Source organism: Chaetura pelagica, unplaced genomic scaffold, assembly GCF_000747805.2.
Source record: "Chaetura pelagica isolate M959 unplaced genomic scaffold, ChaPel_1.0 scaffold278, whole genome shotgun sequence".
In the NCBI taxonomy this organism is placed as follows: domain Eukaryota; kingdom Metazoa; phylum Chordata; class Aves; order Apodiformes; family Apodidae; genus Chaetura; species Chaetura pelagica.
In genome coordinates this window covers 631,136-658,232 of record NW_009954497.1, presented here as the reverse complement: position 1 = coordinate 658,232, position 27,097 = coordinate 631,136, and the positions used below count along the sequence as shown (strand labels likewise).

At 37.7% G+C, this 27,097-nt stretch overlaps 1 protein-coding gene across 1 annotated transcript in view; it reads right to left on the bottom strand.

The window, feature by feature from the left end:
• Positions 1-13,830, bottom strand: part of STRN (striatin, calmodulin binding protein) — a 52,840-nt gene extending 39,010 nt beyond the window's left edge. The window contains exons 1-3 of the mRNA XM_010004570.1: positions 13,727-13,830; positions 4,100-4,173; positions 1,293-1,371 (exon numbers count right to left, since the gene is read on the bottom strand). Coding sequence (XP_010002872.1) covers positions 1,293-1,371; positions 4,100-4,173; positions 13,727-13,755 — 182 coding nt within the window. The 5' untranslated portion in view covers positions 13,756-13,830. The remainder of the gene's footprint in view (positions 1-1,292; positions 1,372-4,099; positions 4,174-13,726) is intronic.
• Between the last annotated feature and the right edge of the window lie 13,267 nt (positions 13,831-27,097).

The window sequence follows — 27,097 nt, the reverse complement described above, 5'->3', positions numbered from 1 at the left end:
AGTAAAAATTGGGCCCTGTTCTTTCCTCTAGAATATGGAGTTATGGCACTGTCTTCTCAGGAGCACTGGTCAACATTCTAGAGCACTCTAAAGAAGTTAAATTATATTTTACAGTAACAGCTGCTACAAATCAAAGTCATACACTTTTCCTGCAATAACATTTTCCTCCAATTAGTTAACAATATTCTCTATATAGCCACATTAGCAGAGAAATACTGATTGTTGGCTACAAAAAAATCAAAAGTTGTCTATGCAAAACAAGAGTCCATCAGTAATACAAACTCTGTCCTCAGCACTGTGTCACTTATTTTTGAATTACACTGAGAAGGAATGACTTGTCTTCAAAATCACAAATCCAAGTTAAGGCCATTTTATTTATTTTTATTCAACATTCATGCAGATTTGAAAAGAACAGGATGTACAAGCCATACAACAGACAACTATATAACCCCTTGGAAAAAGGTCCTTTAATATAAGCTCTGGACTATCCTTACTATCTCCCTCCCATCTCATTTAATCCTATATAATACATTAAAAAAAATCAGAAATTGAAAGTTTTGCTAGCCGACTAGAAGACCTTAGACTTTCACTACCAGCATCGGGGATGAGACAAATGCATGAAAAAGCAGGTAGACACACACTGATTACAGATCTTTAAGAGACCCCTTCAATTTAAACCAAGAGCTGTAATCAAGGGGAAAACAACAAACAAAACAAACAAAAAACCCACTGCACAAAAATGTGCCCAAATACCTTAAAAATTAATTAACTCATTATGACCAGAATTCAAAAATTGATTTAGATTAACAGATGTTTGCTTCATTGACATGAACTGAGAATTTGAAAACTTCTAGTCTAACCTTCTGGATATTTTGTCTTCTTTGCACCTGGAACAGGCCAAAATAAAAGTTAGCCCTCTCCAACACCAGTTATTTTTATTTTACATAGCTCTTAACAGAATTACTTGTGTGTGTTGTTTTTCTAATTGCAAAGTGTCATGACCCACTGTCTTTCTGAGCAGATTGTTTTATTATACTCTGTGAAAGAAAAGCAAGGGAGATTAGGTGTTTCTCATTTGACAAGGCTTCTCACCTGAAGTTCTGAAATACTAAATTTTTTCAAAAACCTAGGAAAAGTAGGGCAGAAGCTTAAGGAACATCACACATACAAACTTTTCTTGAAAGAAAATTACAAAAAAAATTTCAAATACCACTATCATCACATTTCATTACTAGATTTTTTTCCCTTGCATTTGTTATTTAAAATTTGTATTCCTTTTTTCAAACACTTACTGTCTTAGCAGCTGTCGTCCTTGTTTCCATATTAGCTGACTGTTCTGTTGTGGCTGAATCTCTGTCTCGTTCCCTTCATCTGGAAAAGATCATTTAATTACAAACATTTTTTTCCTTGTCCTACTTTTACAAAAGATTCCAGTCCACTTGGAAAGACAAATGTGATTTGTCTTAACATGATTAGGAATGGCTTAATAACAAAATGAAAGATGCAAAGTGTCAATAATCACTCAAGAAAGAATAAAAAAATGCACATAGCACAGAACTCCAGTGCTATGTTCATATAAAGACTGTCAGTGCCTTCCCTTCTGTCTCTCATCCAAAGGCCCCATCTTACTCGTTATTCTTTAAGAGAACACAATCATGTAGACAATCTGCAGTTCTATTTTTGCATTAAGCTTCCAATATAATTGCTGTTCATAATTAAAGTTTGAATACAAACATCTTTAACTGCTAGCAATATCAAATGCACTTACAGCATAGTATCTATTTAAAACTTACTGTATAACCAATTTCCTTAACATTTGACTATACAATATAAAACAAATCTACCCATATCCGCTTTAAATTAATCCATATTTCTATCAGTGTTGTGGAAGGACAAAAAAATACAATAGGATTTGTTTGTTTAGTTTTTAACCTGAAAAGCTGTTCAAAAGTTTTTCACATTTTTTGCACAACCATCAATTTATATTCAAACAGTACTACTCCAGGAAAATACACAAAAACATAATGTGGCTGTTCCGTTGAGAAACCTATCTGAACAATGTAAATCAACAGCTACACATATATTCCATATATAGCTTCGTAATACATTGTGGGGTTTTTTTCCCCTCCTCCAGGAGATACATAATGATATGCTGCCCCAGATAAAAGATCTTGGTTTATTATCTACAAAAGCCTCTACAAAACTTGAAACTCGTGTGGTCCAAGCACTAAAGGATGAACAATCTTCTAGTGTAAACAAAAATGAAAAACCAGAAAAACCTGTGGTATAATCCTATGAGTAACTTGGTATGTGATGTGGGAAAGCTTTTGTCCTTAACATGAAGTAATTTATCTTTGAACAACTCAATTAACACCACACAGAAAAAACCACCACCACTCCCTCAAATTAGCTATCAAAGATTAATCAGAATTCACACCCAAGAAGTGTCAAATGAATTTTATCCATCTGAAATTCACAAATTTATTTAATAGCGACTATGGGAAATATTCAGTTGCACGATGGCCTTCTGGTAACAGCCAAAAACAACTAAAGCGAGCACACAACTACCAAAGCTCACTCTGTAAGACTTAAAACATGACTGAGAGAAATCTGCCTGAAAAATCCTTCTTGTGAAGGCACTGTTAAGTACAACGACAGGCAAAGATTCTCTTTTGCTTAGTCCCCTCAAAACTGATGATGGGTAGATGTAACTTTTCAGAGAAGAATGAAGGGATTTGCATTATAAGCAAATAAAAGCAGAAGATATCACAAGTATTTAAAAAAAAAAAAGCACTATCCCTTCATCAGGAGATCAAACTCTCTCTTCTAAGCTGTATTACTGACTTCCCAAGAGATCACAGGAAAAACAACAAACAAGGACCCATTTGGAAGAACTACTAGAAACACATGTATTTTCTTGACTGGACAGGAAAAACTGAGGTGGGAGGGGAAGACAAGGACATACAAGTAAGCATCTATCAAAGATACCTCCAAAGAAACATGGTAACAAAGCTTCTATTTTAAGAATATCTTTTTTATACATCCAGATTTTAGGTAGAATAAAAGTGTACATTTCTGACATCTACATATATAGAATGCAGCAGGTTGAATCAGAATAATGGAATTTTAACAAAGGTAATTCTATTAATGTTCATTTTGCAGAAATAATGCACTGGCTATGGCTCTGTCAGGCAAGCCAGTCTTTGCACTACATTCCTCAGCTGGAAACTAGAGCAACATCCTATAGCTGCATAGCTGAGAAATTAAAAAAAACACAAGGATGTCTAGGATCTTGGTATGATCACTACAAAGTTTTCTCTTAGTCCAGATACAGATTGGGGTATTCCACTTAGTAACACCAAATTAAACTATTTCTTCACTTCAGAAAGAGTCTTGATGATAATGTGTAATAACATTTCTCCAAAATTCATTATACCTTGCACAAGAAAAGCCCAATGTCAAGTTATATCAGTTGGTGTGGGGTTAGATTTTTTGTTTGTTCATACTTTTCAAATAACCTTCTGAATCCAATGAGATAAGAACTAACCATGAGAGTAATCCAGACCATTCCTTTCACAAACCAAGTGACAGAGCTGAGGTCGGCAGACTTTCTAATAGTCCTCCTTTACATACAGGTGTTTCTAGTCTTGTTGCTGTAGTAAGAGTATCAGAAGACTGAGATACAGAAATCATCACCTATTACTTCTCCTTTCAGGGGCTTGACCTATCATACATCTCTCTCCATTTCCCCCTCCTTTTTTTCTTTTTTTGTTTAGAGAAAAGGATGGGGAGATAAAGAGAAGGATGAAAGGAAGTAATTAAAATTTTTAATTCCTCCAATTCAGTGCTTAAAACAATTTGTGTGAAGTAGGAGTCACAACCTCTAGAAAAACAAATCATCTTTCCAGAGGCCAAGCAGGAAAAGTGTCACTCTCAAACTCTGACTTATGTCTAATATGCACTTTCCTTATTTTTCTCCTAGAATACCATTGAGGTAATTGAACATTAAGTGGCTTATTTTATCAACACTATCAGCATTTGTACAAACTACAGTTAAGCTTTTATGCTAATAATAATCTCATTCTTAAGACATTCTTACCAGAATCATAGTTTGGTGGCTTCGTATCTCCCTGATTCAATTCTGTGCCATATTTTAATTTGTGATATTTAGCCCTGAAAGAAAAAAAAAAAAAAGGAAAAAAAAAAAAAAGGAAACTATTAGCACATTTAAAGAGTATCTCTACAAAAATAAATGTCACCTATCTTCATTTGAAAAGCCACTCCTTTCTTCTAGACTAGGAACAAAACAGGTCAGACTTCAGATACGTAATTTTGCATAATTATTTTTTCCAAGGTTGACACATAATTGCAAAGTGAATACCAATGAAACATGGGATCAGTCGACTGCAGATTTTACAAAGTGCTATGACAACAGAAAAAGGTTTTTTCCCTGTGGACATGGTCTACTCTCTGCTTCCTTCCTCACGCCCCATCCTTTTTTTTTTTTTAGCCATCACTATGGAAAATTTTTACTACTCATGTCAGTTCAGTGCCACCTACTTCATATTTCATTGTCTCCTCAATTAAGTAAACTTTAGTTTTATTCTTTGAAATGCTGTGCTCTACAACAGCAGAAGGCCTTCAGAATTATTCTAAATGAGCTTTAGCACTGACAGCAGTCCCTCAACACCAGTTTCTTGTGAAGCTGCTAAATCTGCCACTTGACCAAGTTAAGAAATGGAGTCTTTTCTTCCAAAAATACTTAGCCTACTAAAGGGCTATTATAATAAACTTCACAAAGCATGCTATACAATTACAATATGGGTAGCGAAAAATAAAGGGAAATCTTTTTTAATTTTAAAAACTTCATCCTACAGAGTGTCTATAAACTTTCAACATAGAAAATAATGCCACAATAGTACAGAATTACAAATGCACATGTAAGTTATTAAAGATTCATTAGAGTAGTCTTATAATGCATTAATAGAGAAACTGAGGCAAAGAAAGCCCTAGCCAGTTTTGCTATCTGTTCCCTCCTCTTGCACTCACTTTAACTTTTGCTTCTATGACCATTTTCTGTGAAACATGAACATTTAGACAACTCAAAAAAACCTGGTACACTATAAAGTTTTGTAGACATTCATAACTGGGCAGAAAAGCAGGACACATACTAGTTCCTACCCTGAATAAAAGGCAGGGAAGAACTAGGCATTGCAGCCTAGCAGCAGTGGGATGAGCAACTAGCATGCACACATACACATCTCTACTGCAAATGCACAGAGGTAGGTGTAAGGGAGCAACATACAGGATAGAGAAGACAAAAATAAAAGGAAAACAAACAAACAAAACCACAACACCTCACATAAACCTACATGAAAATGGGCTTTGTAAGCTCCACTGCCCACAAGTAAATTCTTCCACTTAAAATTCATTTTTAAAAAAGTTACTGGATGCAACACCTCATAATTGTATGCAACAAGTCTCACTAAACTCGAATGACTGTATCAAGAACAACTCTTGATAATGTTTTCAAGTTAAATGCACCTCTTGATTGCTTTTCAGAAATCTTCATTACATTATTGTATTGTTTTCCTTTTTCCTATTTCATCAAGAAAAGTCGTAACTACTAATAAAATGGTGCTGAGGGAAGGAATGCTTGGTAGTTCATGTGCTTCAGTATTGACAGTACTAATTTCCTACTAATCCATCTGCATTTTAATTATAACAAACATTTAATTCTGGATGAGAGAGCTAAGTGCAGAGTGAAGAAATGCCTCTTCAGAGTAGCAATAGAGGAAGGAACTGAATTCGTATAGAATAGAATAGAATCATCCTGGTTAGAAGGGACCTTGAAGATCATCAAGACCAACTATAACCTAAATCCCCCCTACCATTACCTAATTTACCCATTCAGTGCTTAAATGTCGCTAAGCATTATATCTATATTTCTTTTAAACACTTCCAGGGATGGTGACTCCCCCACCTCCCTAGGCAACACTTTTCACTGTCTAACCACTCTTTTGGTAAAGGAATTTTTTCTAATATCCCACCTAAACCTCCCCTGGCACAAATTCAGGCCATTTCCTCTGGTCCTGTCATTATTCACTTGAGAGAAGAGGCCAACTCCCACCTCCCTACAACCTCCTTTCAGGTACCTGTAAAGAGCAATGAGGTCTCCCCTCAGCCTCCTCTTCTTCAAACTAAACAATCCCATTTCCCTCAGCCCCTCCTCACAGGGAGGGATGTTATCCAGACCTTTCACCACTACTTTCTTGTAGTGAGAGGCCCAGAATTCACATAGAACTCGAGGTGTAGCCTCACCAGTCCCGAGTACAGGGGCATGATTATCTCTCTACTCCTGCTGGTCACGCTAATTCTGATGCAGGCCAGGATGCTGTTGGCCTTCTTGGCAGCCTGGGCACACTGCTGGCTCATGTTAAGTCGGATGTCAATCAGCACCCCCAGGTCCTTCTCTACCATGGAGCTTTCCAACCACTCATCCCCAAGCCTGTAGCTTTGCATGGGGTTGTTGTGACCAAAGTGCAGGATGGGGCACTTGACCTTGTTAAACCTCATATAATTGGCCTGGGGCCATCGATCTAGTCTGTCCAGGTCTCTCTGCAAAGCCTTCCTACCCTCAAGCAGATTGACACTTACTCCCAGCTTAGTGTCATCTGCAAACTTACTTAGGAAGCACTCAATCCCCTCATCTAGGTCATTAATAAAGATATTGAACAAGACTGAACCCAAAATTGAGCCCTAGGGGACATCACTGGTGACCAGCCGCCAGCTGGATCTAACCCCATTCACTACAGCTCTCTGGGCTCAGCCAGCCAGCCAGTTTTTGTCCTCCAGAGCTAGAGCACTAAGCTCTAACTCATCTGATCAGCAGCCAGCAAGGAAAGGAGAAGGATGCACTTGAAATGTATTAGCAGTAATAAGTGAAGGATAAACATTTTGGTCTGTACAGGAAAGAATAACCAAAACCAGAACAAAACTAAAGCTGAATGCTCAAAAGATTTATCCTTCCTTTCCCAACTATGTTTCCTACATCTCACTATTAAAAGAGATGTAACACTGGTAGAACAATTGCATTTTGTTTTCATTAAATTCTGATGTTATGTATATGTTTTCCCCCACCATCATTAATAAAAAGCAGTGACTAATCAAGAACTAAGAAATCATCTGCTCTGTCATTGACCTACCTCACCAACTATACTTTGTCAAAAACTAAGTTTTTAAGCAGTTGGCAATTGAAGTGATGTCATTGTTTAATCTATTTTTATTTCACTTAGCAAAAGTGACCAAATATTAATACTTTAATTTAATCTGGATTAGTAACCTATACTCAACTCCTGCAAATAATTTCAGAGAGCAGTTAGTTTTGTTGCATGAGGTATTTGTTTTTATCTTGTGGGTCTCATATAAAGTTCCATTATCCTCTATGCATTCACTAATTTTCTTATCAAAGTTTTAAAAATAATTTTGACCCTAAAAATTACAGTAAAATGTTTGTTAGGTTAACTGAAAGGATCATTCTTTATACTTTTCCTATTCCTAAGATCTCCCACCTGTTCTCCTAAATTAATTATTCAAGAATTCAGCCTGCATTTTCAAAAAATTTTAGTGCATTTATTCAATCTGTTACATCTGTGAATGCTTGTTTTTACATTTCTTTCCCGCTTACATCAACAGTAATATCCTTTCTTCATACTGAAGTTTTCCCCCTCCTTAAAGGCATTAAAAAAACAGTTCAGAAAAGTAAGATTATTCATTCTATTCCCATTTAAAAACACTAATGGCAGGGAATTATTTTCTACATTTCTTCAGGCAGCAAGTATGAGATTTATTATTAGAAACTATCTATGGTACATTTGAAAATGTCACGGGTATGAACAACAAACAATCTTCTTTCTAAAGCACACTAATGAAATGAGTGAACTTACCAATTCAGACTCCAAGAATAGGCTGGAGAGTCTTGACTATTCAGCTACACATACTGCAATCAAAGGCTATGAAACTTCTCATAAAATAAACTTTAATTCTTTTCTATATACATTCTGAATATAGCTTACCTGTTAGCCTGTTTATATTTAATCTATTTCTACAATAACAGAGTATCTCCTGCCAACCTGTCATGCTTATATCAAACTCTAGGTCACACATGACAACAGTGAGATGCTGTTTTTACCAAAAAAAAAGAGCAAGCATATTTTTTACGTAAATAGGTATAAAGAAAAATAAAAATTTGTCCAACCTTTGTACCATCTGGTTAAAAATCAATGACAGTGGTTTTGGGGCAGGGAAAGTAGGAAGGAAACAAATCACACAGATAATGCTTTATTATCTGAAACTTGATCAAGTTGCATGATCCAATTTGCATACTGGGCTACATGAGAAGTATGACTAGCAGGTTGATGAGGGCCATTTCATCCCTCTGCTCTGATGAGGCTACTCCTGGAGTACTGTGTATAGCTCTGGAGCCTGCAGCACAGGAAAGATATAGACCTGTTGGAGAGGGTCCAGAGAAGGGCCACAAAGATGATCAAAGGGCTAGAGCACTTCTGCTATGAAGACAGGCTGAGGGAGTTTGGGCAATTCAGTCTGGAGAAAAGGCGGCTTTGGGGAGACATTATAGTGGCCTTCCAGTATCCAAAGAAAAGCTGGGGGATGGGCTTTTCACCACAGGGGGCAGTGATAGGACAAGGGGTAATGGTTTTAAATTGAAAGAGAGGTTTAGTTAGACATCAGGAAGAAATTCTTCTCCATGTGGGTAGTAAGGTATGGAATAGGCTGCCCAGGGAGGTTGTGGAAGGCCCCTCCCTGGAGGTGTTTAAGGGCAGGCTGGATGAGGCTTAGTGCAGCCTAGTGTAGTGTGAGGCATCCCTGCTAATAACAGGGGGGTGGAACCTGATGATCTCTAAAGGTTGCTTCCAACCTTACCCATTCTGTGATTTGCCTTCAATTTCTGAAACTTACATCTTATTATCAGCATGCAGAGACTGCATAGGGCCAAATGTCAGGTCCTGCACTTTGGCCACAACAACCCCTGGCAGAGGTACAGGCTTGGGGAGAAGAGGCTGGAGAGCTGCCCAGCTGAGAGGGACCTGGGGGTACTGACTGAAGGCTGGCTGGACACGAGCCAGCACGGTGCCCAGGTGGCCAAGAAGGCCAACAGCATCCTGGCCTGCATCAGGAACAGTATGGCCAGCAGGGCCAGGGAGGCAATTTTACCCCTATACTCAGCCCTGCTCACATGACATCTCAAGGACTGTGCAGTTTTGGGCCCCTCATTACAGAAAAGACATTGAGCTACTAGAGCGTGCCCAAAGAAGGGCAACGAAGCTGATGAAGGGTTTGGAGCACAAGTCTTACAAGGAGTAGCTGAAGGAGCTGCGCTTCTTTAGCCTAAAGAAAAGGAGGCTGAGGGGAGACCTTATCACTCTCTACAACTACCTGAAAGGAGGTCATAAAGAAGGGGGATCAGCCTGTTCAATGAAGGCACAAATGATAGGACAAGAGGTAATGGCCTCAAGTTGCTCCAGAGAAGGTTTAGATTGGATGTTAGGAAGATTCTCTTCAATAAAAGGGTTATCAGGCATCAGAACAGGCTGCCCAGGGCGGTGCTGGAGTCACCATCCCTGGAGGTATTTAGGAGCCATATAGACATAGTATGTAGGGGAATGATTTAGTTAAGGACTTGTCAGTCTTAGGTTGTTGGTTGGACTTGGTATTCTTTATGGTCTTTCCAAGCAAGGTGATTCTGTGACTGAAAAATCACTTGAAAATAACTAGCTGGAGGATACAATTTAATAGAAGGTATTTTTCATCTGAAAACTAGCCCTCAAGTTGTTTGTAAGAAAGCTGGGTTTTGGGGCTGTAAAACTATGTTAGAGGGTAGATGCCTTTACTCAGAGAACTATGAATATTACCACTGCTCTGGCTTTTGCACTTCATTATGCAATTCTCCTTTTTTGATAAGCAGTATTTCTTTAAACTACATGTATTCTATGCAAACAATGCTTGGAAACATTCAACATGGCAGCCACAACTCTTTTCAAGAGTTCCTCAGATAAAAGCCAAAAGCTTTCAGCCTTCCAAATCTCCTAAGACTGAGAGCAGTGAAGCTTTTCGGAATACTTCACAGAGAAACAAGTTTGATCCCAATCAAAAAAAGGCCACTATTTCTTGGAAATATCTGTCGCCAGAGCTGAAGCATCTGATCCAGCTGTGCTGAGGGAGCCTGCCAAAACATCCGTAGAAGATCTGGGAGCTGCCGCCAAACCAAGAGACATAAACAAGAACGACTGCCAGGAACAGCACGGCGAGATATTCTACCCAGGGAAGAAGGCGCCAGCCTTACGCTGATCAGACACACCAGTGTAGAAAACAACATAAAATTAAATCAAGTGTTTCTAGAGACATGGCTCAGGAGTACAGTTCTTTGGTTAAGTATGTTATGACAGGAAATGAGCTAGACTAGATAAAGTAAGACATGTACTAAAGAGAAACAGTACTACATTCTGGCCAGGTCCTGAAAATCCAGAGGAAACAATGCAGTTTACTGGTGGTGGAGCAAGTATTGATAAAGTAAAAAAGCAGCCCTCAACTATGAACAGCCACACACTGCAATCTACTGGATGTCGACAAAACTACATCAAAACTTCTGAACAAATAATACTGCTTAGCGATCAACTACCTCATTCTAACCTCTTTGCTATTTAGTGTATTAAGACTCTTCAGAAGAAATAACTGGGCCTTATTGGTATGCCACAAAAAGGTAATCTTACAATTACTAACATAAAGACCGAACATGAAAATAAATTTGCCAGAAAAATAAGATAATCTGTAAGAAAAGCTAATTTTCTACCTTACCCACATAAAATTACATAAATGCTGTGAAGTAGAGAACAATGACAATATTTCCTAAGTTGTTTATTTATAGTAAACTTTGAAAGCACTTGGTTGATAAAAAAAATGCTCAACACTCACTGTACATAATAGCAGCTCATAAAAGCAGCTATCTGAGAAAACCAATGTCAGTCATTTCTGGCTCACAGTTTCCTGAGGGCAGTGCAAACACAGACTACCCTGGGACACAATTTCATACTCTGTCTCATTACTTATAACTTATTTCATCTAGCTAAGAAATATTTGGTGTGCTGCAAGACCAGGGCAGAAATGAAGAAGGCAGGAATGTTTCCTTGCTTCCTCTCACCTGCACCACCCTTCCCCTAACTTGACCATAAATGTTTTCCTCCTTCCTTGTAGGATCTCATTTTCCAGCTCTGAGATCCCAGGCAAAACAACCAGCATCCCAACTGACTATTGCCTGACCTGGCCAACAGCTGTCTTAGGAAAATGCTGGGAAGGAGGGCAGTGCTTCCAAGCTCAGTATGTTGCCATACTTTAAAGTATCAAGCAAGAATACTTGGCTGGGAGACATTTCCAGCAGAAATACTGAAAGACTGTTTCTTCAGAAACTGGCAAATAATATTGCTGTTTAAAACCCATGGACTCTTATAAATAGCTATCTCCAACACACACCATTCATAAACATCACATTTACTTCAAAAATCATTGTACACCCATACTGAAACTGTTAAAATGGACTGATCAAATGACTGTAGCCTACTGACCTAAGTAACCAAGCCTAATATCCATACACTGCAGAAAAAAAGCAGAAGAAAATATCAAAGATATCTATGTAAAAACTGCTAAGAAAAAATCACTAGGTGTTTTTTCCTAATCCTGACAGTGACTGCTGCATCAGGATTTAAATGTTTTAATCTAGGTGGATTTTACTGAATGCAACTGGGGGGATGTTTTCACTATCCATATGGAAGTTTGATTTTCATTATTTTTTTTTAAATCTTTTACAAATCTTACAAAATCATTTTTTTTTTAATCTTACAAAGCTTCTTTGATAGCACACATAAATGGATTTATATAGTCTGATAATTTTAGATAAACTGCTAATTAATTGGGGTTATAAACACAAAGTATCGGAGATAGCCAGGAACAGCTCCCTCAGTTTTGAAAGGTATGAATTTATATACTTTGAAGCATAGAGAGTTATAGAATGCGTTGGGTTTAAACAGCCCTTTAAAGGTCATCTAGTCCAACCCCCTTGCAGTGAGCAGGGTCATCTAACTAGATCAGGTTGCTCAGAGCCTCATCAAGCCTGAATGTTTCCAGCAATGGGGACCTCCACCACCTCTCTGAGCAATCACCCTTATAGTTAAGAACTTCTTCCTAATGTCTAATCTAAACCTACCCTGCTCTAGATTAAGACCATTGTCCCTTGTCCTACTGCTACACACCCTTGTTAACAATTCCTCCTCAGATTTCTAGCAGGCCCTCCTTCTTTAACTGCACAATCACGTACTCCGTTGCTTCTGTCTTCTTTTAAAGTGATTCTCATATTTAAAATCATGCCTCAGATGTAAGCCTCTGCACAGCTATCAACTGCAATCTCCATTATGCATACATTTGATATTTTTCTGTGCTATTGGATGTAAGATCACTGCCATAACACAGCCTGGGCAAAAAGAGTATCTACCTTAAACATTCCTCTGAGAACTCTCCAACAGGGAAGCGAATATGCAGAAGCCCTGAGGCAACTGCTGGCAGGGAAACTGGCTGCTGCCCCATGCAAGCAGCTGAACCGGTTGCTACTGGAAGAGCCAAACTGGATCGTGCAACACGTGACCTCATGCGCTAAAGCAGCCCGTGTAAGATGAACAAATCTAAATGCAATACAGTGATACATAACTATCAGTGTCCTTTTGAAATTATCTAGCTGCAATATCCTATTTCTCATTTGCAGATGCGTGTATTTCTAATTCTATTTCTTCTAATACAAACTATTTTGAAGAGGTTTATTAGCATTTTATTTAAGAGAAGTAGGGATTATGTGACAGGAAAACAGTATGTAAGTATTGATCGCTTTGTAGCAGCACCATACACACCTTGGTCAAGAATTTTAGAAGACATTTTATTAATAAAAACAATTTTAAAACTAAACTTGGCTTAAAATAAATCTGTTGAACATAAAGACTTCTGGAAACATGGTTTTAAAAAAATGTATTTGCCACAAAGATTAGAACAACAGGAAAGTATACATAGGAATAAAATGGTAGAGTGGGAACTTCTACTGAAACCCCATGAGTAAAGAAACAGACATTTGATTAACTGGTAAACACAAACACTTTTTCACTTCTCCTGCAATTAGCCTCTGGAAGGTACTCCTGTGGAGTCTATCATACTGAAAAGACTAAAAGCTTAGCAAGGCTAAAAACTAGTAATTAGTCTACTGAAGACAGTTATTCAAGATTTCAGGTTTCAGAGATTATTAAAGAAAGCTAGTACTTTAAACAAAAAGAGAAAACACTATAACTCTGGGTTATAATCTGAACAGTTAGCTAGAATTTTACGAAGGAAAAAGTATTCATCATTGATCAACCATGGGTTTTATGTGCATGTATTTGGAGCTTCACTGTGTTAGGTACTGGTTCTACCATAATGTGGACACTTAGACTATTTTATTTAGTCTTTAGTTTATCTAGCTTATTAGTATATTATATAGTATAATATACAGTATATTTGTCTATTTGAGATCTGAATATATACAGAAGAAATATTCCTTGGTTTTGTCAAATAAAAAGGTGAAATAAAGTATCTGTTTTCAGAATTTCATCATGTACTCAACACCAAAGCAGCATACCTTTCCTGTTTAAGTGCATATTCCAGCATTTTGATTCTTCGCACCAGATCCTTCTTCAGATTTTCTTGTCCTTTCCTTTCACCTTGAAGAAAGGCTATTTGGGCCTGCAAAAGGAAGTGTTCAATTTAGAATCTGCTTCCTCAAAACTATTCAACATAAATCTTAAGTGTGTATGTCTCCCCCAAGTCATTTAAAAAATGTATTTGTACAAATAGAAAGAAATTTATTTACTGTTTACATAAACCTTAAGTGCTTAGATGAAACACTGCGTAGATAAACCTTCTAAGCTGTATGTTCTTTACAAATTAAAAAAAACAACAACGCTATTTTACTTTGTTTGGCAGTTAATTTCCTCTCTTGGCTAAACATTCAATAAAGGATAACAAATAGATAAAATATGCATACAAAAAGCCTTCAGCAGATACCAACAATAAGGAAGAGAAGATGATAAAATATTTCTGCTCACTAACTGAAGTAGTATTTAACTAGTGTACTGTGCTATAGATACATGTTAGTTATATGATACTAGTACAAGAACTGAAGTACAGCATGTTCAGCTAAAAGAAAAATAAAACCCTGTTTGTAATACAGTGCCAAATGTTAATTATAATATTCACTAAAATAGGTTAAGGAAAGCTCTCCAGAAACACTTTAATTAAGAGAGAGAAAAAATGGAAAACAGGAAAAGGGATTTTGGTCAGGGAGATGAGGAGAGAAAAGGTATAGAAGTAAGTAAGTCAAGTGGAAAACAGACACCTAACCTTTATTGACTTCCACCAGAGAATAAGTATGTAGTCGCCAGGGAAAAATCTGCTTTAGATAGAAAAGGATGATATAAACAACATATTAATTTCTAACTATAAAGGCAGAACTACTTGCATTTGCACCTCACGGTCAAGTCCCCTATAATAGATACGTAACTGTGCTCTCTCAACTCATTAATACACTTGTAGACAAAAATACCTATAGGCAGTCATGCCTCACGCCTCAGTCCCACCTGCACTGCAAGCTGCCTGCCATTTTCAGGATCAGAAGTCTTCTGCCACCTCTGCAGTTAAGTCTCCAGGTGTCTCATATATCCCTTGAGAAGGACAAACAGGATAAAAGGCAACTGGTCTAGACCATCAGTTGCTGAACATGAAGACCAGTAAGCCTTTCATTTATATAAATATCCATTGCAGTTCTATAGACAGTTTTCTGCAACTACTGCAATCTGTACCAATCTCTAGCAAAAACTTGAGGGAAATGAGCAGATGTAACCTCTCCTCACCTGCTGCAACCCTGCAGTTTCCAGACACTTTAGTTAAAGGAGACAGACACTTCTAAAGAATAAGTTATTCGACTTTGAATTTCACCCCAAAGTGAGAAAAACAGTGTCTGTAAATAGCATTTTCTCTTCATCAGCTATGAAAGGAATGCACATAACAAACTCAGTTCAATTTTGGTAGTCAGGCAAGGCAAATCTTACTCCAAAAGGCCATTTGCTGGTGGTCAGCTATAGCAGCTGCTCTAAAATATGACACCAGATAGCATAATTTCATTGCTCAAGTACAGCCAGTAAACAGCCTGACAGACACCTGAAGAATCCTTAACCACCAGTCACCAACTAGAGCAGCCAGTTTACGAAAAGTGAAAAACACTGGCTGCTCTCCAATGAAGTCGGTCTTCACCATCAATGAGGGAAATGTGTTTGATTGCCAAAACACCCTCAGCTGAATCAAAAGAAAGGCCTTTGTCACTCTGGCATCAAGCTTCTTCTAACTTAACACTCAAAGTGGAATGAAAAAAAAAAAACCCTACAGTTGAATTTCTAACATTCATTTGAAGCTCAGGTTTAGGGAAAGGCACAGAAGAAAAAAACTGGAGCTGCAGTCAGCATTTCCTACCTGAAGAATGCAACTGTGCAAGAAGCATGTCAACTCAACAAGGTCTCCAGTAAAAAGGAGAACGCCCCAAGCACATACCACTTAGTCTGCAGTAACTGTACAGATATCCGGATAATAACACGTCATTGTGATAGTGATTTCTCTCTACCTGCCCCCAAACAGGTCCAGTGGAAATAAACAAGTGCTCTTCTAGTGAAAAAAAACCCACAAAACACAAAAAAAGCAAGGTAACATCAAAGCATATTATTAGAAACAGCAGACCATGATGTAAATATGCATTTGGCTGAAATGAAAAAAGATCATCCAATGCCATCAGGACACAAGCAGAAGTAATCTAAAAATGTGACCTGGTGTCTGAAAATAATTTCTACCTAAGAATGAACTGACTGAATAGGCTGGAACAAAGCATTTTTACCCAGCAGGTTGGCAAAGGACAGCAGGTAATGGCCTGGTTCATGCCCTGCTCTACTACAACAGTCAAACCACCATTGCCATACTAAGAATTGAGGTTACAGTCATCTTCTACTGGTAGCAGCCTAAATAAGCAAGCCTAAACAAAAAAAATGCAACTTCTCTGAAGTTTTGACAGCTTATTTTTGTAAGAGAGAAAGACACCAGTGGATTTGATTGAGAAATAACATATGACACCTCCCTCACATAAAAATTGGCAGAGTTACAGTTCCACTAAAAGGCAGGCCTTGGTCTGCAACTTGTCTGACTAACCTTTTCAGAACCAAGACTCAAAACTGTCACCATAAGCTTATTAAGCACAAAAAATACATAAGCATTCCTAACTCCTGCTCTGGAGCTGAAGCATCTAGACCTAATGATTTTGCATTACTGAAAAGGATTGTGCTCTACCTCCTTGGGGCCACTGGCAGGCTGTACATCCTATACACACACTGCACAGGAAGAACAAGCACTGGAAGAAATACTGATTCTGTCGACATCTTTTATTGTCAGTGCTCTTACTGATGTCTTGTAACTTTTCCTTTTTCCAGACTTCTCAGAAATTTTTGTGTTTATTACTCAGAAAGCATGCAGCAACAACAGAGTAAAATTCATGGCCCAAGAGCCATCTCTCCAGCCCTAGACAAGTTTATTGCCAGCATCTGCCAAGGTTACTATATACTTTACAGATCAGTAGTTTTACTGGCAATCAAGAAACAGCCAAGTTCACCAGAGGCCTTAAGGATCATTTTGCTCTCTCCTTGGAGACTGCATGGTTTCTATCATAGTTTGTTCACACTTTTCTTCTGAGTAGCACCCTTATGTCCAGTTTTCACTATTTTTGAGAAATTCTGGCTATGAAAATGAGAATGCTTACATTTGGTTATTTTCATAATATACAAAAAGGAGAATTTTCCCACAGGATGTTAACAACCCTTATCCCTCATTTATATAAGCACTGGATAATTACAATTAAGTCAGCCTCAGTGCACAACAAAACATCAGTTATATCATGGAATGGTTTGGGTTGGAAGGGGATCTAGTCCACCCCTCCTGCAGTGAGCAGGGACATCTTCAACCAGATCAGGCTGCTCAGAGCCCTGTCCAACCTGACTTTGAATATTTCCCCAGATGGGGCACCTACCACCTCTCTGAGCTATTTGTTCAGTGTCTTGCTACCCTCATTGTAAAAAGTTTCCTCCTTATATCTAACTATCCATATATCTACACTCTTCCAGTTTAAAACTGTTGCCCCTTCTATCACTACAGGCCCTGCCAGAAAGTTTTTTCCCATCTTTCTCATAGGCCCCCTTCAGGTACTGCAAGTCTGCTATAAGGTCTCCCTGGAACATTCTCTTCCCCAGGCCAAACAACCCCAACTCTCTCAGGCCATTTTCAGTGAAGAGGTCCTCCAGCCCCCACTAATTTTTGTGGCCCTCCTCTGCACCCGTTTCAACAAGCCCATGCCTTTCTTGTGCTGAGGACTCCAGAGCTTGGCATACTACTCCAGGTGGGGTCTCATCAAAGCAGAGTAAATTTATGTATGAAAATATACATATGTAAGCTCAAATCTTATTTAAGTACTTATTAATGATATTATTCAGGTTTATTTGCAATGCACATAAGGACAGCATAAAAATAATAACTGAAATTTTATACTAACAATAATTCTGTAAGAGTCCATATGTCATAAGCAGATTTTGTTCTTTACAATGTTTGGCAATTAACTGAAAATATGCCAAGGAACCTAAATGTTCATACCATAAATGAAACCATTTGTAGTATAAATGAAAACTGAATAAATGAATACACTGAGTTTAAATATGTAAAATGTCAAAAGATATGATCTAGCAGTATTTTCTTGGTCTCTAGAATACAACAGTGATAACTACAGGTTCACCTTTTCCAATCAAAATATTTAGCCAATACCTGTGTAAATGTCTGTACAAGCACTTAAAGTGTAAGAGGTCTGGGTTTAAACACAGCAAAGAATATAACAGAATGTATGACTACAGTTTTCTTGACATTTGGATGTAAAGAACAGAATTTTATCAACAGATCAAGACTTTTCAGGCCATTTTTCCATGGCTGCAGCTTTAGCTGAAGTCAAACCCAAAGCCGTCGCTACTGGTGGGGTAGGAAAGCAAACGAGGATCATTTCTGCTTTGAATGAGCTTCAACACTCTTCTACACTTTTGCTTTGGCTACTCCTGGGAAGGTTTGCCAAAAATTTCAAGAATTCACAAATATGCCCAACAAACAGGTTCTGCAACAACTGACCTCCTAGCTAATAAGGTTAAAATGCATCAAGTTGTAAGTTACTCATCGCAAACCTCTAAAACGCCTACAGGGATCACGAAAATACTTGTATCGCTCCTTGCCTTCTGGGTGGGGCGCATCGTTTCCATAAAGCACCCGGCCCCGCTGGTTCCGCAGAAAGGATCACGCAGTGTCTGCCTCAAGTTTATTCCAGGCTAAGTGCTACAAGTTACCGTATTACAGCTCAACTGGGAAATAAAAACCAAGAGAGTAGGAGAAGAAGAAGAAAAAACAGAAAATACTAGAGAGAAAAAGAGATGCCTGGAACAGTCTCTTTCAGCTACAATTGTACAGTCCAGTATGTTTTCCCACTTGAACTCCAGTTTTTAGTATTATAAACTGCAACAAAACTTTAAAGTTTCATGCACATTTGGTCCTAATTAATAGCACTGTTGCTATCTTAACTACCCACATCTTTACCAAGAGATTTTAAAAATAACATTGATTCATACATTAAAAAAAAAAAAAAAATCTAAATCTTCTGTGCTCCTGTACAACATTGTTGTCTCAAATTCCCAAAAATACTCTAAGGTCACATTACTGTGAAGTAGACAAAAGGGTGAGGCAATGCTTTACGTAGTACTGGTTTAGAAACAACATTTTTTAAAACATTGTTGACTTCCTAATACAGGCTTAGCAGTCATAACAATATAATCAAATAAGTAAATTGCATCTTAATAAATCTGGATTTTACCAACATTTTGAAAAGTTAACCAAATACTGCATTTCCTGGAATCAGCAACCACAACAATGAGGATGTTAAAAATCGTGTTATATCTGCACACCTTTTTAAGCTGTAACCTTGACATCACAGAAAAGCAAGAGATGAAAAAAATATTTACCTTTAACAGAAAATGTTTAAAAACAACACTATATCTGCTAAACAAATGATGTATGTTTATTATCAGCTTCTACCAGTTCCTGAATTTCACAGCTATTTCAATTTAAAAGGTGATTTTTTTTCCTTAACTCCTTTTTCTAACTCTTAAGCTTCAAAAACTATAAAAAGCCTTTCCCTTCTCTTCTTTAAAATAATTATCTTAATATTTTAAAAGGCCCACTTTAAAGATATGGACATTTGAAGGTCAACGGGCATCATTCAGCAAAGCCAGAGCTAAGAAGATATGCAATTCTGCAAAAGGTTGCTTCCATAACTAAACAAGGTCTTCACAGCTTGAGAGAAAGTGAACAATAGAGAGAAAAACCTGCAAGAAAAGTACTGCAAAAAATATGTTGATCACTAAAATAACTAAATGCATTTACAGATGAACCAGCATCAAACAGTTGCTCTAACCAGTCTACTGAGATCTGCCAGAAGGATTCTGCAGGATGCTGGGATGCTCAGTATTTTAGATTATAGTTGGCTCACTGAAGTCCTACATATTTAAGTCTATTTGTAAGTAAAGGTAGGTATGACCAGGAGGGAAGTGAGAGGAGAAGAGGTAAAAACAGGTACAAGGAAGGAAGGAATTATCAGTGGTCTAGTACAACTGGCAAACAATTTTTCAGGCACCATACTTGCCACTGCAGCACACACCCACTAGTACTCCATGCAAAGAGAGTCTATGAAGCTTTTGTAAGTGGCTGTAGTCATGTACAATGACAGAAAACTTAAGTGGGGCCACAGGCTGAAACAACTGGCAAGCACAGAGGCATATTTAGTTTCACTCCACACAGAAGCACTTCCATCCTGTTTATCATCTGCACCCTTACGCTGGCTGATAGCACCTTGCGGGGCTAACACACAGCAATCTGCTACTGGCAAATTATTTTGGTGGACCTCTCAAGAGATATCCTAAAAATGGCATCATCGCTAAGCCCTAAAAAAAACAAGCCACCCAAAAGAGAGCAAAGTTTTAGCTTACGGCAAAAGATGGTTGAAAAAGCCATTTACTTTTTCATCTCTTTGAAAAGATTGTTTGAAAAACAATTTCTTATCAGTGAATTTGAAACTCCTAACAGAGCATTCAAAATTACAAATTATTTAGTAATTTATTCTTGACAATATCTTGTTTACTAATTTAAGTAGCTCAACCAACAGGAAGACTTCTCTTTCTGCAGTTCGTTTTACCAGGCAGATGTCTGTTCAGGTAGCCAGTCTTTCTTTTATCCACTCTTCAGTGCTGCCTTCCACTGTTCTGACAACTACAAACATCAGAATACTTGCTGAGATTGCAAATAAATGTATATTCTGCTTATTTAATCCTTCTTCATAAACAAATAAATTTTCACTAATCCTCCAGTCATTTTTGTGGTATACTTAAGTGATGATTGTTAACTTTCTTTTTTCCTTTTGAGACCCAGGAGCATGCTCCATGTAGACTGATGTAAGGACAAAAAAGTGAGGAAGTTTGACAAGTGCTCTAAATCTACAGGCAACATTGCAATGATATGTCACAAAATGTTCACATATTATAAGCTGGAGTCCAAACTGCAAATGCTCAAATATCATTACTTTCCACTTGCTGTACAAGAAAGGCAGAAAGGCAGCAACAGCAGTCAGCACCAGGATGGATAAAAGACATTTTAAAAGTCTGAAATAATCACATGGGGTATAGCAAGACAAAGGAGAACAAATCTGGAGATGTGCAGATTTGGCTTTGGTAACAGAAAGAGGAGTGACACAGACTTGACCATAGGAGCATTTAAAAAGGCCATTGGCACACTCCCATTTTTCGTTCCTACGGTCAGAAGCGGCTACTCCTTGTATTCAAGCATGTACTACCACCCTGAACTGACCATAGCATCAAGTGAAAGAGATACAAAAATAACTGATTCTTTACAAACTTGGATATGAACACCGTGCATGCCTTTTTTGTTCCAATGCTTTTGCAATCCTGCCCTATGTGACTGCCCTAAAGGGAAACATTCCTGGCTAAAAGCAGAAATAAAAGCAGTCTTTCCACACTGAAATATTTAATTTAACTTCTTTATCACTGTGTTATTTTTAAAATAATCATAATTAGTGAGCACATAGCAGACTTTTTTCAAATAGGAAAATAACATCATCTAGGTGAATCTATCTACAGGCCCATACAGAACAAGTTGCTATGATAAAGTGAACCTTTGCTTTTATTTTTTAGAGTATTTTTATTTCTAGCGTATTGTCTGCAAAGGTTGGATCTTGGGCACTCTGAAGTGATTCAAAAGAGCTGTTTCAACTATCGAGGCATTTCTTGAAATTTAAAAACAAAAACATAACAATTCTTCATCTATTTCTAAGTCAGCTCTTGCCACTTCTTAGCTAAGCAACTTAGAAAGGAGGACTTGACAAGGCCTGGAAGTTTTCTAAAGACAAATACGCGAGTTAGTTACTGACCAATACCTATTTTCCCAGAAAACTGTGTGCAGATATCAGTTTTACGTGCGGCTTGGCATTTTTACAGCCCTACCTCTTTTAGCATTAAATTAAGATTAACCAAAAGTCTCTGGAGATGCATGTGATCTTCCTTGAGGAATTTTACACAGTCTCTTCTAGAATGAGTAAATATAATTTTGGTGTTAACGGAAAAGTTTGATAAAGGCTGAGTTATATTTGCAAGTTGTTAAATAGTGCAAAGTTACTTAACCCTGATGCAATAGAACTGATGTGAGTCAAGACCTTCAGGACAAGGAAGAGGGCTACAATATGAGCAGAGCACAGAGATACTGATTTACATTATAAATGTGCACCACTAGTAAAGATACATAGCTTGCCTCATCATATGCTAACCTGGCACAGAAAACCAAAGTTTTCACCTAGGCTATAGCAACTTACTTAATTTTTGCTTAATTCAGCAACTCTGTAGCAAATAACGAAAATCGGAAAATCCTCTGCTTTTTAAAAGTATAACTTTCAGTAAAAGGTGTTTGTAAGCTTTACAGACCACTTGGAAACAATGTAACATTGCAAAACTCTGTTCATACCACCTCAATATTTATAGCAGCATTCTTCTAAAAGAGTTAGGCCCATTTAAAAAACACATTTTTGTTACACTTAAAGTAAATTACAGGTTTTACAGAATTTAAAAGAATGGGAAAACATGATGCTGGGAAATGCTTGGATCATTAATGCAATTGGAAGAAAAATCTAACTACTATAAAAAAACAGGTACAAACCTCCAAAGAACTGGTCTCATCAGTTTCTATTTACATTCTACTCCTCTACAAAAGCTACAAATTCCTATAATGCAGCTCTTCTGTCACTGAACACTTACTTCCAACTAGTCCTCCTGGCTTAAAAAAAACAAGCTATGACAGCTTATCAATGAGTATATTTGGATTAGCTGGCACTCATGCATATAAGCAAACAGGAAAGAAGAGTACAGAAGCTACTCTTCTTTGCTTCCCATGAATTTGGCAAGCAGAAAGTTTGCTAAAAAAACTCTGCAAAAGAAAGGATATCTGGCAGTCACTAAGACCCATTTAGCATCTCTTTCCCAACTAAACATGTCTTAGTATTGTGATCATGGGTTATTTTCTTCCGCCTTTCTTTTGATTTATCTGATCTATTTAAAACAACAAAGTAGAAAAATATTGTCCTTCTGGGGCAGAAAGGAATTTAAAATTAATCACTGTTTTCTTTGTAATATCTGCCTTATGAGAAAAAAACATTTTGTCAAAGACTTCTAGAGCACTTCCACCAATTCATCTGTATCACACAGCATCTCAGGTATTCACCCCACATCATGATATTTGAAAATGCTAAAAATAACGTCTTCAAACTGTAATTTATCTTTTATTTTATTGGCTAACCCAAATCTTCAAGAGTTTTCCACTAACTAACTGATTTAATCAACTCACTGCTCATTACTTTTTCTCTGAACAGTATTTGCAGATTATCCAGCTATCAGAATGATTTTTAACTAGAAACTTAATCCAGTAAGTGGACCATTATCTAAAAGCCAACAAACTGTAAATATCAACTATTTCTGAATCAAGTAACCAATATCATAAACCACACTATAAATAGACACAGCCATCTGTTTGATGTGCCCCTTCTCCTCATGACTTTAACTTGCCTATCTCCAAAGACACAATCTTACCATGTAGCAGGCCTGGTTTCACTGCCTTCCTCTTGCCTTAGAAATGCAATGGCAAGGGGGAAGATCACCATCCATGACACCCTGTCCCCCCAGAGAGCCAACATGACTAAATCTGACTTCCATAACCCAACTCAAGTGCTTATCTATTCTTTCCATCACATTCCTTCTATTACAGCTGTTTGCTGTAATTTAACATTTTTACCCCATTTCATTAACCCTTTCCCTGTCATGTAGGAGAGGGTTTTTCTGGCACAGTCTTACAAGGAACATTTTTACAAAGTTATACAAAGACAAGCATATTTCAGCCACTCATTCTTCGTAATCTTCTTGTAAACCTTTTCAACGGCAAGTTTACCCAAGAAAAATAATTTTTACGTAACCCTATCAGGTCCCATTACTCCAAACCAGTCTATTACTCTTAAGAAACAGTTATCAATTAGAAGAAATTAAAACCTGTAGTGAAGAGGGCAACAGCTAGAAAATTCTTTAGCAGGATGCTGGGTGACTATGCACACAGTTACATGCTGCATAGCAGTTTGTTGCAATTTAGAACATTCGTGAAACGCAGAGAAATGTCAAAGTCTGCAAAATCAGCATTTCTGCCAGAAAAATGTTTGTCAGAAGCAAAACTTGCCACAGCAACATATGCATCGCTTGCAAAGACAAAATATCTAGTCAAAACAAAAGCCATATACACACGCGTGCTTTCCAAGCTCATCCAGCCCAGGAGTAGCAGAGCTCAAGAGCTTTGTCGCTTGCTGGACAGAGAGGCACACGGGCAGCACTCAGCTCTGCAGGGGTCCCAGCTGCAGGGGCAGAGTACCCATAGCTCTCTCCCATGGGTGGCAGATGGCTAATTAAAAGAGAAATAACATCCGCAACAGAGAATCACCTCCAACCAGTCAGAAGAGGTGTGGTTAAGGCAAGGCACTGATATGGAAGACATTTTAAATACTGTTTGCCCCAAGCGAAGATAGGAATTTCAGTGCCCTGCACATGCATTCGATCAAACTCTTGGCTTTTCTGGGATGGGCTTGTCCAATACATATTGACGACTGTGAAATGCCTCAGAAACATAGCCCAGAAAAATACATACTGAAAAAGAACTGAAGTTTAAAGCTTTTGCAGAACAGGAAACCCTTCCTTTTCAACTCTTCTAAGCAGCTGATAGAACCTAAGGAAAACTACTCACTTCTGAAATGGTATGAAAATAAATAATGATGCTATAAAACACAGTTTGTGAGTACTAAAATGAGGATCAGTAACATCAATATTTATTCTAGTGAATTACTTCACATGGCATCGTGAAAGTTCATTCTTAAGATAATTTTTCAATCTGCAGATGTCAAAGTACCATAAACAGAAAGCAAGCACTGGAAGCGAGATATGTAATTAGCAGATAAGTATCTAAAGAAACCCTGTACTAATCTGTTTTCATTCTGATGAATGAAACACACAGCTTATTAAAGCTACTTGCATAGATATAAATATTGAAGTCCACCTTTCACCCTGAATGAGGATGATTTATGTAACAGGGGCAAAAATAATTTAAAAATGTTCAAGAAAAATAATTTTTAAAATCAGAGTAAATATGGATATTTGCCAGGGAAAGAAATATATAGGCACTTGATTGGAAGAAAAACCTTGGAAAGGCAGTACTAGACGAGTAACTAAGAACAGAGAGCAAGCTGCCCAGCCTGCCAACTCATATACATTATAAACTCTAGACACTTGGACAAGCATCACATAATGCAATAGAAAGGTACTCTATCCAAATATCCCGTTTAGTTCCACACAATTAATTACAAGGAAAACAAACAAGAAAGGATAAACAAGCCCAGAGGGGAAGAAAAAGAATATAGGAAATCACAGTGGGACTGACTTACCAGGTGTTTCTTGGAGAGAGGGAATAGCTTAACTAACCAACAACTACAGAGAAGAAGCCAAGCATGGTAACACAGTGGCATAAAGCATCTTAAGTATTTAAATGTCACTGTAGGTAAGAAACTGGAGATTAAAAAGGTTACTGCTAAGAAACCAGTTGAACTGCAGATAAAATGTACGGAATACTAGAAAGACCATACAAAATAGGTTATCTGCCACACAGCCTCCCAAGACAGCAGGTAGTCTAACATTTAAATTTACGCTGGATGGAAGACCAGTAAAGTACAGCCAGGAGCACTGTATCTTAACCTCAAGAGAGAGAAATTGCTTGACCTCCATATTTCCATTATTCTGTTAAACACTTCCAAGTATATAGGCCAACAAAAGGCTTCAGAAGGAACATGTAACCAGTTTTTAATTAACGCTGCTCATCCTTCAGCTGTACATGTACAATTTCTAAAAGCCAGCCTGTAGTTGCTGAATCCCTAACACAAACCTCTCACATGGATCAAAGAATATTCAACTGCAAATGGTCACAACAGACGTAACGCCTGCTGTCCACGGAGACAGCCAAGAATTTTGCACCTTTCTGAACATGACTCCGCAGCAGATAAATGCTGTTACAGCTTGTGGCATTGCCAACCACAGCTAATTATAACTTTATTGAGATGTTTTGGCAAGAGCCAAAGGCATTTAACGAAACAACTTGTGGTCAGGTTATATTCCCAGTTCTGCCACTGATAATACATGACTTCAGCAAATAGTTTAAATACTTTTTTTCTTTGCTTCTGTCTCATCCATAACACTTAGCAAGGTTTTGATGGATACTTGGGGGAGGAGGAATAGCATGCTAGCCTCTGTTGAAGGGCATTATAAATATGTAGTGTTGTTACCACTAACACACTGGCAGAATTTCTTAGGTCCTGTAAAACAGATTTCTTTTCTCCAAAGTAATTTCTGAGGTCTATATTAACTGCGACAAAACTGTCAAGATATTTATGAGACTCCACTGCATATTTGAAAAAATCATGTTCTTCTTATACACGATTAAGCTTTCTAAATAGTCCATCTTACTTTCTACATAGCACTCACTTCATGTAGTGTACAGAAACATGATTCAGTTACTAATACATTTTTCATTGACTCATTTAAATCAAAATAAAAATTACTCTCTTCTCCTCACGACCTCTTCCTTTACATTCCTACAAGGAAACCCTCAGAGAAGCACGTCACATCTGCCACTCTTCTGAGAGCAGCTGTTTGATGCCACCATAAAAAATACAATTAAAAAGATTACTTCCTTAGTAATTAAAAAAAACCAACCAAACACCACCAAGCCAAAACCAGAGAAGTGGTTCACACTGCTAAACCCCAGATTCTCTTGACAAAGATAGAACATTCAAGGAAAGACACAGAAAGAAAAGAGGTGGACTAAAAGCAAGAGACAAAGAAAGGAGACCCAAGAAGGAATCCGAATACACTTTTCAGTCTCAAACATGGTCAACGAAGACCCAAACAGTGTGCTACTGGTAATGTGGACAGACTTCAGGTTTACAACAGCTTTTTTTTTTTTTTTTTAAGAAAGCCAAAGAGGAAGAATAACGAAGGTTGCATTATTGACTGTTATTACAGTTAATGCAACGCACTCATCACTGAACTGTGTGACAGCAATGGCTGTAGGCCAGCAGTTCACAAGCTCTTTAATCACAAGATCACTATCAGTCCATTAATATATTAACGAGCGTATCAGCCCCACCGCTTCTCAACTGCAAGCCCCACGCAGGCCGTCCCGCACCACCGGAGGGGCT